This window comes from Gorilla gorilla, chromosome 23 (assembly GCF_029281585.2).
Source record: "Gorilla gorilla gorilla isolate KB3781 chromosome 23, NHGRI_mGorGor1-v2.1_pri, whole genome shotgun sequence".
NCBI classification, from domain to species: domain Eukaryota; kingdom Metazoa; phylum Chordata; class Mammalia; order Primates; family Hominidae; genus Gorilla; species Gorilla gorilla.
The window spans coordinates 26,041,664-26,053,739 of NC_086018.1; the positions used below are offsets into that span (position 1 = coordinate 26,041,664).

Below are 12,076 nucleotides of genomic sequence, written 5' to 3' on the forward strand. Positions count from 1 at the left end.
GGCCAGGCTTTCACGCATGGATTTGGAGGGCAGGGCAGGCTCTGGGAGCACTACTGCCTCTCCACTTTCAGGGCCTGACCCTCAGGTGTTGAGGGCAGAGGGGAAGGGGGCAGGGAAGAGCTCTGCAGGGTTTCCTCCGCACCCCTCAACGCGGCAGCAGCTCTGGCTCCCCCGGAACCCTCCACTCTGCCACTGGCTGCACACTCCATAACATGCGGTTGGGGTCCCTGCCCAGCAGACAGCCTCCTGGGTGGGGAACCAGTAAGGTGCTGGGCCCATGTGACCCACCCAGCAGGACACACACACACACCCGTGCCACGTTAAATGTGGGCACGCTGAGCACTGTGGCCGGCCCACTCCCACCTAGCATCCTCCCTACTTTCTTTTCTCCCTGTTCTATAGTCATGGAGGCTGGGCCCACGGGATGGAGGGGCCTCTTTCCCCATGTAGCAGGACCCCAGTTTTTGTTGGTGATTCTCTGGAAGGACCCCCAACCAAGCTGAGGTTCTCTCTTGCTGATTCCTTATCCAGTCTTCTGTGAGAGACCAGAAGTGTCTCTCACAGGGCACTAGAGGGAAGTTGTCTAGCAGGGCACTAGAGGGAAGTTGCAGAGACCTGAGGGTGGGCTCTGGCCCTGTTGTGCACCTCTCTTTAGAAAAAGAAGACTTACTTCTTTGTCCTCTGTTTTGGCTCTAGTCACTGCTCTCTGGACAATAAGAAAGTCCCTCTCCACATTGCGTCACACACAGATATAAAGTGGAAAATTAAAGACCTAGGATGCTTGTTGCACCAATGGTGGCTTACAGAAGTCAGGAAACTTCTCTGGGATACTGGCCCTAAATGACTCTGGATGGGTGCACCTTACTTAACACCAACGCAGTCCCTGTAGTCCAGGATCCAGGAAGCAGTCAAAAGCCTGTCCTGTTCTTCTTTGTCTTCTACAGCAAATGTGATCTGCTGACTGACCCAGGTCCGGTCACATACACACATATCATATATACATACCACACACAAACACACACATAGAAATACAACCCTGCACATACAAATACACACATACATTCCCACAGAACCTCCCCCGACACACACACAGACACTTACATGCATGTGCTGGCCTACCAGTCCTCCGCGTCACTCCCAAAGGGTAGGGCTGCTGCTCTGCCCTCTGGGGCTCACACCAAGGTCAGGGTGCTGGCCAAGAGAAGGGTCTTTGTTTTTCATTCAATAGCAGTGCCTACCCTGGGTTCAAAATGCAAATGTGTTTTCTGCCAATAGGCAAGAAGAAAAGTAGTGATTGCAGAGACCTCAAAAATGACAGCAGAACAAAGAGCAATTCCTGAAGTGGCAAGGGAGAAAAACCTAAAGCCAAGTCTCACTTGACTCGCATTAGCTACAGAGGCCTCATTGCCAAATCAGTCCAGCAAACCACCAAGGAACAAAGGGGCCAAGGAATCCATAAAATCACCGAGCTGGAGAGCCCCCAGAGAGGGAAGCCCTTACTGCTCCAGTACACAAGGCCCTACACACATGGTTGCTTCCATATCACCTCTGTTGGCTCCAGGCTACGAGCACTCTGCAAACGCTAGCCACTATCAGCAATCTGCAGAAAAGCCACTTCTAGCCGCTCTGTTCAGTCACAAGCCAGTGCACTCTTAGCCCAGATCCCTGGCCATACATGGGACAGAGAGGGAGGCCTGGGACCCCACAGCAGGGCAGGGACAGGCTGGCAGGGAAGCTGCGAGGCATGTTTTGGCACCTGTTCATGGGCAGATCTCCCTCCTCTCTGGCCTATGTGTGCTCAGCTATAAGACGTGAGGCTGCACTGAAAGTTTGCCAGGGAAGTTTGCACTGTTCTAGCAAGGATACCTTTGCCTCCGTGGTTCCCTCAGCTGTAGCTCCACTCTCTTGTGGATGAAGGCCAGAACCCCCCTTCCTGGCTTCTGAGAGACGCGCCAGAGAACACGCAGTGTTGCAAACTTTCCTGGGCCTTAACGGCTTACCACATTGAAGCGAGAAGAATGCTGGCTATTTCCCTCATCCAAAGGGTCGGGGTTGGAAGAGTCTGCAGAGACCCCTTCAGTTCCTTTGCTTTTCTGAGGGTGGGACTGGATTGGGTCAGACCTTGCCAAGGGAGCTGGGTGCAAGCTCTGGGGCTGTGGGCCTTGCTGCTCCCCACTCAGTCCCCAGGGCTGGGCACAATACTCAGCCTGGCTGGGGGCGGAGATTGTGTTGTATAAGCGAACCAACAAATTAATCTACAGCATTGTGCTCACTGGTGCTATTGCAGGGCTGCTCAGAAGGACAGAAACCATCTTTCCAAAATGAGCACTCCACCATTCAAAGTGCACAGCACCCAACCCTAGGGTTGATAAGCTAGGGCCCTAGATATACCTGGCTTGACCCTTTTCTTCCATAGTGCTGAGGTCCTGGGGGAACTGGTTCCTGACTGCTGGAGTGCCTGCAACCAGGTCACCATGGATGCCTGACTGTCTGCTTTGGCAGCTCTCTCCTGTGAAGGACTTGAGGTAGGAAGGGAAGAAGGATGGGGGAGGCTACAACCCAAGATGGCCAACAGCTGCTGCATAGGCACACAGACGTCTCATCCCTTCCAAAGTTTCTCCACCCACGTTAAGAATTTAAGTTTAGCACTATTCTTCCCACTTTACTCCAAACAACAGAAACCCACCAGTTGTTCAGAGCCTTCCACACATTTAGTCGGTCAGTGTGTTATTTATACATTGGCTCCTTTATTCCCACATTACAGGAACCCTGCAGGGTAAGAAGCCATCCCCATTTCACAGATGACAAGACTGAGGCTGACAGAGGTGAAACTGCCTCCCTAGTGTCCTACAGCTTGTGAGTGGCAAGGCCAGAGGCTGCACTGTGAGCTCTTCACACTCTAGTTTATCACCACAGCTTGCATCACCTGGCGGAGGTAAGTGTCACCTGCCTTCACTGGCTGAGAAGTTGGCAGAGCAAGAACATGTGTCCAGGCCCAATCCCAGGCCTCCACAAACCTGGTTGCATCCCTACATGAAACCAAAAGCCATGAGGGACACCTGTGAAAGTGGCTGGGAAGAAGGAACTAAGGGTGAACTAGCTTGAAGTTTTGGCCTCCTTACAACCAGGCTGCCAGCTCCTACATCCCCTGCCCTTGGCTCCCTTCCCACTCAACTCAGCCCTGGGAAAGTCAACACACATTTGTCACCCTGACAGCACAATAATGAGAGGAAATCAGGGCCTGGAGTAGGAACAGACAGGGCGCACAATGCCCTGCACAGCAGGGCTGCCAAGCAGAGGCTGCCTCCCACCCAGTGCACAGTCACTTCCTGCCTGTGTTATAGGGTCAACCAGCTGCCCTTTAAAGGCAGGCCTTCAGGCTGTGGCAGGGACCTAGGGAGTCTGTGATATCTTTCCAAAGAGGTCTATCAAAATGTACTCCTAGGTTGTTGCCAGGCAACCAAACAACAGTGGGACAGGTGTCCCTCAACCCCAACCGCCTGCCCTGTTTATCCGGACGCAGCTCAGGTATCACTCCTAAGAAAAAGATGAAGGGGTGTGCTGGCTTGGAAATTTCAAACTCGATTCATCTTAAAGCCATTAAGGCCTATTTGGTCAAGTGACAGGGAACTGAGGTCTTGGCACAGATGGGTGAGCCTGGGTCTGGATGAGTGCATTCCTAGGCCCAGTTTCTCCCTCCAACAGCACTAGCATTCTCACTCTCCCTGACCTCCCCGAATCTCAGGCCAGGAAGTCAGTGCAGATACCTGGCCCAGGAGTTACCTGCAGAAGCTAGCAAAGAAGTATGTGAAGTTGCTCTGGCTTCTGCCTGATGTTTGGAAAGTCAGCTCTGAGGCTATGTGAAGAAGCAGCCAACTGTCCCCTGGGACTCCTATCCCAGCCAAATGAGGATTGTCACGTCAAGCCTGTCACTGTTTTCTCGCTTGAGCTGGAGATGCTGCTGTGAAGCAGAGGCCCTGACGGGCATGGGGCTGTGGAAGCATCATGCTTGCTGCTGCAAATGCATGACACGAGCCAGAAGCCTAACCAGCTGGAAGGAGCCTCCACTGAAAGCACATTATCTGTGCTCAGAGCACCCTGCCCTGCAGTGGGCCTGGGGAAAGCGCCCCACGCTCACCTGTTAAAGAGGTTATTGCGGCGAACCATCCGCAGAAAGCCAGTGGGGTCAGTGACCGAGTTGAGTTTGTTGTTCATCTCTTCAAATTGCTGGTCCATGATGTCTCCCGCTTCACTCTCTGTCTCACTGCTGGCACAGGCCCTGCAGGAAAAATTGCAGAAAAAGCCAATCAGAGAAAGGAAGCGCTGAGCTATGGAAGTCAGCTCTGAGGTCCCATGCCATTCTGTCACCAAACGAACCTCTAGTACCGTTGTCTCCAGATGACAGCATCACCCCATTCCCTACTCAGTGTCCCTGAGGCCCTCTTCCTGAACTTCTTTTGTCCACTGCTTCTCAAGATGAACTCTGGTTGGTTGTTTATGGGCTGTCACCCCCGACTCTGCTGTGAACTCTCTACAGGCAGGAGCTGTGTCTGAATAAGAACTGTATTCCCAGCACCTAGCTTATGTATGACAGACTAGATGAGGTGCTGTCTGTGATGGGCTGGTCAGGCACTCTTCCCAGCGTACAGCTGAGGCAAGTGCAGCTGTGAGGCAGTCCTCCCTGCACAAGCTGCAGTCCAGTCCATTCCAGAAACAGTAACTAAATACCTACATTGTGTTGGGTACTGTCCTAGGCAAGGGGGACATGCAGCCTAAAATGGCATTTTCCAGATGAGGAGACAAACATGCTGACAAGTGGTTGCAGTGCTAGCAGGGCAGGCACCGCTGGAAACGCAAACTTGAGAACTGCCGCTGATTTGGCCCATTTTCCAAGCTCAGCATGAGGAGGTGACCATTTTTGAATTAATAAATTCATATTTCCCCTATGACAGACTTTAACAGAACATCCCACAATGTGTTTTAAGTAAACAGAAATACCCAGAAGTACCTTGATTCATCAGCATGATTAAAATGGCAAAAGGCTTATTAAATGTAAAAGCCATGCACTGTGTGCCCTGATGACACACGGACAGCCAGGCCAGGGCAAATGTGTCTGTGGGAGTGCCGCCAGCCTGCAGCCATCCTCCTCCATGCCACACCATGCCTCCCAACCAACTGAGGCTCACAAAGGCACATCTCTATGTTGAGCCCTCACCTATCCTAGGCATCAGGACCACATTCAGACTTTGCGGAGTTGCTTACTCATACCTCGCCCCCAGATAACTCTAAGCCCACAGGAAAACTACTTTCAGACCTTCCTACTAAGGACCGGTGTGAAGAAGTGGAGGGCACCAGGGCACTGCAGGCAGCAGACAGAGTCGCAAGCCCCTCATGTGCTAGGCAGGTGGGACTCTGGAAAGGGGCAGACCTCCTGTCGCTGAGAAGAATAAGGCTTGGTGCATAGAGATTTGGGTTTAGGACAAACATGACCCACTTCAAATGGCCAAGCTGGCGACACCTGTGACAGAGAAGGGAAATAAGCCCCTCATTCTGGGGGCCAAATGAGACATGGCATGTAAAGCTGCTATGCAAACTTGCATGCTCTATGTGAACACCAACCATGGTGTGATGGCTAAATTTATGTCAACGTGACTGGGCTGCAGGGTGCCCAGATATTTGGTTAAACATTATTTGGGATGTGTTTGTGAGGGTATTTCTAGATGAGATTACCATTTAAGCTCGCAGACTGAGTAAAGTAGACTGCCCTCCCCAGTGTGAGTGGGCCTCATCTGCTTATCCATTGAAGGCCTGGATAGAGCAAAAAAGTAGAGAAAGAGAAAATTTGCTCTTTCTGCACTGTCACCAACCTAAGGCATCAATCTTTTGCCTTCAGGCTTGCACTTGAACTGAAACTTACCCTACTGGCTTTCCTGGGTCTGCAGCTTGCTGTGGCAGATCCTGGGGCTTCTCAGCCTCCATAACCACATGAACCAATTCCTTATAATAAGTTTCCTTTATCTCTTTATAAAAATAAATAAATAAATATACAAGCACATCCTATTTATATCTACTTAGTGTGTGTGTGTATATATATATATAAAATATATATATAATATATATTATATATAATATATAATATATATTATATATATATTATATTATATATATAATATATAATATATATTATATATTATATATAATATATATTATATATAATATATGTTATATATATATTTTATATATATTATATATAATATATATATTATATATGTTATATATATTATATATAATATATATAAAACATATATAATATATATAAAATATATATAAAACATATAAAATATATATAAAATATATATATAGTGTGTGTGTGTGTGTGTGTGTTTGTATATATATATATCTCTTTTATTGGTTCTGTTTCTCTGGAACACTCAGATAAAAACATCTAGTAATTATCTCAGAACTACATTGATGACTGGTAAAGTCCTGGCTATTAGCCTGCTTTTCTTCCCAGCCTTCACAGTCTGGAAATGGCTCTTTAAACACAGCGCAGTACCTGGCATGCAGCAGGTATGCAACGGGGAATTGCTGAATGAATGAATGACCTATGCTGGAGAGAATTTTATAATGTGCGAAGTATTTTTACACAGATTTAATTTTATCTCTATGACAACTCTGTGAGGTAGCTCTTATTATCTCTACCTTATATCTAAGGTGACAGAGGTTTGGAGAAGCCAAGGAACTGGGCTAAAGAGTACTAGGTGGTAGAGCTGGGTCTGAGTCCAGCTCAGATCTGTGGCACTCACTGACCTCCCTCCCCCTCCCCCTAAAAGGCTCTAAGTTTCTCACAGACTCTATGCTTCTCTCCTGGGGTTTGACTTCAACAGGCAGGGGCTGAATACAGGAATTAGGAGAAACCAGGAAACTTCTAGCAACGAAACAAATCACCAAGCTCCCATCATGCTGGAGAGCTTTTATTCCTCTCACTGCCTCATGGATGTCAGCTGAACAGGCAAGCAGGTGAAGGCTTGAAAGGCTCCTTTGGGAGCTGAAGGCCCTTCACAGAGACCCTGGTAAATATTACTCAACAAGCTCCTCTGTCCAGGGACACGTTTATCATCTGAATGCAACTGCCTGCTTGGAGCTGAGAAATCGGCTTGTCATTCAGCCTTTGCAAAGGGGAGAAGAATTGCCTGGGACCGGTATCAGCCTCCATTATCTTGCAGTTCTGTTCTTACTGTCAGCCACAGACTGAGCCCTCAGTATCTCCTGCTTAATGGGGTTGTTTCCTATTTCCTGACCCTTCAAAGTATTAACACCGAAGGGAAAAACAAACAGGCGATGTCATAGATAAAGGAATCTCCCATTTACAAAACAAGCCTCATATCTGTATAGTAGGAGTCCCTAGTGCCTTGCCACCAATCCTCACAGCACACTCACTCTCCTGCACCCATTTCTCTGAGTGACTTTCTAGAGATGGCACATCTGGTCACCATAGGCCCTGATTCAATTCACATTGCTTCAACAATGATTACTGGGTAGGACCCATGTGTAAGAACTACAGGGGCTAAACAGATGAGGGTCACATTATAGCTGCCTTCAAGGCTCTTACTATCTGGTATGACTAGTATCCTTTAGTTCTCCCTTCTTACTAGCCAATCCCTTTTACTCCAATCTCTACTAGAGTTAACAATTCTTTATCTTAAACTATCTCTGTTCAAATTATTGTGTGGTTTCTTATTCTTGTTTTGATACTGACTGATACATACTGTATGTTAATTTAAAAAACAAAATAAATCCTACTATTCCCAAATCCTGGGAGGAAGTCAGGAAAGTAAGATAAGCTTCGGTGCCCCTCACTCATTCATGTGGTCATTAGGCTGCCCAACCCTCAAAAACTCACTGTGCAACCAGTACATCCCAGACACTCAGCTGGGGCTGGGATTACTCAAAGGAGGAACACTTCTGCCCTAAGAAGCTGCTAGATACGCACACTAATCTCTGCAACATGAAAAATAAATTATTACGTAGTAGTACATGTATGTATATAGAAAGACTGAATGGACAATCATTACAGGATGAGTAGGGGAGACAGCAAGAAAAGAAAGAGAGGAGAAGGGAATGAAATATGAGAATGTGAATAAACAAACAGTGGCTGTGCAGAAAGAGCCCCTAAAGCATTTAGTCTCATGGCCTGATTTTAGCCACTACTCTGATGGCCATGATCTGAAACGGAGAAGAAACAATAGAGACACATTGGCTTTGCAGACAAAACTGGTGGTCATAGCTCAGCAGAGGATAACTCGAGGGAGAGAGGGCCCATGAGCTGGGTGGCAAGGCAGGAAGAGTGGAAAAGGAGGGCACTCCTGGCACACCAGCTGCTCAGGACTGGCAAGCTAGGGAGGCACCAAAAGCTAAGATTCCGCCTGTCTTCTTCCCAGTCTGCTTACGTTCCACTCCTGTCTACCCAGCTCTGGACCCTTGGCCCTGCCTACCTGTCTTGCCCTCCAGACTTGGCCACACGATCGATTTCTCCTTCCCTCGTGGCTCTCTGGACCTGAGGATTCTGGCTCAGACATCCTTCATGGGCCCTTTCTACTCCTGGACTCTGGAGGGTAAAAGAGGACTCTGTTCTTGTTCCAGGGGCCTGACTTGGCACTTGCCCATCAGCCAGAGTCCTGGCTGGACCCTGCCCTAGTCTTCTGTCTGGAGTTAGGTAGAAGGTTGAGGTCTGGATTATTACGGTCATGAAGAACAGTGAGGGCAAAAGGTCAAAGTCAGTACAAGCTGGCCTAAGCAGAGGGCAGCAAGGTATACCTCTTGGCAAGGGCTGAGAGGGGAGCTGGAGAGAGGGAGCAGTCCAGAGGCAGGCAGTAGCTGCTTCATGGTACCCACCTGCCCTGCCAGCATCTGTTCCAGGGATCCTGTGAGAAGCCCAGATCCTGCCTGCTCTGGGGAATATAAATCATGCCGTCACCAGAGGCAGGCTCCAAAATGCTGTTCATATGCAGCTTTCCCCAGAGAGATGGAAATGGCTCATGAATCAAGCACCTTGGAGCTGTGCCAGAGCTCATCCTGTTCTTGGGGACAGGGCTTGGCAAGAGGCTCCAGATAGGATTTTCATTTGCAAGCATGGCCACCTGATCTCTCCAAGAACATGCTTGCTCTCTGTCATTCCCCTGACAGTTGCAACTGAAGCTCCACAAGGCACACTTTTATTTATGTCTCAACATCCTTTTACTAACTCATTGTGTCTCCATTCCCCACCCCCCTCCAGGCTTCTTGTGCACTGATAACCAGTTATTTGCCAAAGACCAACCAATTGCAACCCTGAAGCTGAAAACGACAGGCGAGAAACTCCATCTTCAGTTTCCTGTGCACAGGGCAGTGAGATAGCTCCTACACCACTGGCCCCATGCCCAGTGGAAACAGATCAAAGGCAGCAAAACGCTCCTCCTTTCAAAGCAAGGATCTTTTTGCAATTGGTAAAACTTCAGAAAGCAAGTGTTAGTGAATTTGCAGCCACTGCCTATAATCATTTTGTGCCTTCTGATTCTAAAAGGCCAGGTCTAACTGTGCCAGCACCCTATGTTGCGGATTCTACAACCAGGAAGCAGAGGGTATCCTGGGGATCTGAAAAGGTGCACAGATGACAATACCATGGGCACTTACTAGGTTTTGCACGGGCCGGTCTGCCAATAGCTGAAAAGGCCCACCCATTTTTCCCAGTAGCCACTTAGCAAGAGTGCCAGAAAATGAAGACATGAGACTTTGGGAACTCTAGATTTCTGAGACCTTTGAAATTTTCCCGTGTGACTTACTTACCAGTTCCTGTCTATTTTTTCTTACCGACAATTAGTAAACTTTTAAGACGAAAAGAGCCTGGGCTAAAGAAAAACAGCAGGGGTTGCAATCTTAGTCTCTGATAAAACAGACTTTAAACCAACAAAGATCAAAAGAGACAAAGAAGGCCACTACATAAATGGTAAAGGGATCAAGTCAACAAGAAGAGCTGACTCTCCTAAATATATATGCACTCAATACAGGAGCATCCAGATTCACACAGCAAGTCCTTAGAGACCTACAAAGAGACTTAGACTCCCACTGTCAATAATAATGGGAGACTTTAACACCCTTCTGTCGATATTAGACAGATCAATGAGACAGAAGGTTAACAAGGATATCCAGGACATGAACTCAGCTCTGGACCAAGTGGACCTAATAGACATCTACAGAACTCTCCACCCCAAATCAACAGAATATACATTCTTCTCAGCATCACATCGGACTTATTCTAAAATTGAATAATAAAATAAAATAAAATTGATTTACTACAAAATCCTTAGTAAAACACTCCTCAGCAAATGTAAAAGAACAGAAATCACAACAAACTGTCTCTCACACCACAGTGCAATCAAATTAGAACTCAGGATTAATAAACTCACTCAAAACCGGACAACTACACGGAAACTGAACAACCTGCTCCTGAATGACTACTGGGTACGTAACAAAATGAAGGCAGAAATAAAGACCTTCTTTTAAACCAATGAGAACAAAGACACAACATACCATAATCTCTGGGACACATTTAAAGCAGTGTGTAGAGGGAAATTTATAGCACTAAATGCCCACAAGAGAAAGGAGAGATCTAAAATTGACACCCTAACATCACAATTGAAAGAACTAGAGAAGCAAGAGCAAACACGTTCAAAAACTAGCAGAAGGCAAGAAGTAACTAAGATCAGAGCAGAACTGAAGGAGATAGAGACACAAAAAGCCCTTTAAAAATCAAGGAATCCAGGAGCTGGTTTTTTGGAAAGATCAACAAAATTGATAGACCGCTAGCAAGACTAATAAAGAAGAAAAGAGAGAAGAATCAAATAGACGCAATAAAAAATGATAAAGGGGATATCACCACTGATCCCACAGAAATACAAACTACCATCAGAGAATACTATAAACACCTCTACGCAAATAAACTAGAAAATCTAGAAGAAATGGATAAATTCCTCGACACATACACCCTCCCAAGACTAAACCAGGAAGAAGCTGAATCTCTGAAAAGACCAATAACAGGCTCTGAAATTGAGGCAATAATTAATAGCTTACCAACCAAAAAAAGTCCAGGACCAGATGAATTCACAGCCGAATTCTACCAGAGGCATAAGGAGGAGCTGGTACCATTCCTTCTGAAACTATTCCAATCAATAGAAAAGGAGGGAATCCTCCCTAACTCATTTTATGAGGCCAGCATCATCCTGATACCAAAGCCTGGCAGAAACACAACAAAAAAAGAGAATTTTAGGCCAATATCCCTGATGAACATCAACGCAAAAATCCTCAATAAAATAATGGCAAACCGAATCCAGCAACACATCAAAAAGCTTATCCAACATGATCAAGTAGGCTTCATCCCTGGGATGTAAGGCTGGTTCAACATACAAAAATCAATAAACGTAATCCAGCATATAAACAGAACCAATGACAAAAACCACACGATTATCTCAATAGATGCAGAAAAGGCCTTTGACAAAATTCAACAACCCTTCATGCTGAAAACTCTCAATAAATTAGGTATTGATGGGACGTATCTCAAAATAATAAGAGCTATCTATGACAAACCCACAGCCAATATCATACTGAATGTGCAAAAACTGGAAGCATTCCCTTTGAAAACTGGCACAAGACAGGGATGCCCTCTCTCACCACTCCTATTCAACATAGTGTTGGAAGTTCTGGCCAGGGCAATCAGGCAGGAGAAGGAAATAAAGGGCATTCAATTAGGAAAAGAGGAAGTCAAATTGTCCCTGTTTGCAGATGACATGATTGTATATCTAGAAAACCCCATTGTCTCAGCCCAAAATCTCCTTAAGCTGATAAGCAACTTCAGCAAAGTCTCAGGATACAAAATCGATGTGCAAAAATCACAAGCATTCTTATACACCAATAAAAGACAAACAGAGAGCCAAATCATGAGTGAACTCCCATTCACAATTGCTTCAAAGAGAATAAAATATCTAGGAATCTAACTTACAAGGGATGTGAAGGACCTCTTCAAGGAGAACTACAAACCACT

The 12,076-nt window shown here is 46.5% G+C and overlaps 1 protein-coding gene across 8 annotated transcripts in view; it reads right to left on the reverse strand.

Moving 5' to 3' along the window:
• Nucleotides 1–12,076, reverse strand: part of TTC28 (tetratricopeptide repeat domain 28) — a 718,078-nt gene that overhangs the window by 48,025 nt on the left and 657,977 nt on the right. For all 8 annotated transcript variants that reach the window (XM_055374084.2, XM_019018517.4, XM_055374083.2 and 5 more), the window contains one exon: nucleotides 4,139–4,279. In XM_055374084.2, the coding sequence (XP_055230059.1) occupies nucleotides 4,139–4,279 (141 nt within the window). The remainder of the gene's footprint in view (nucleotides 1–4,138; nucleotides 4,280–12,076) is intronic.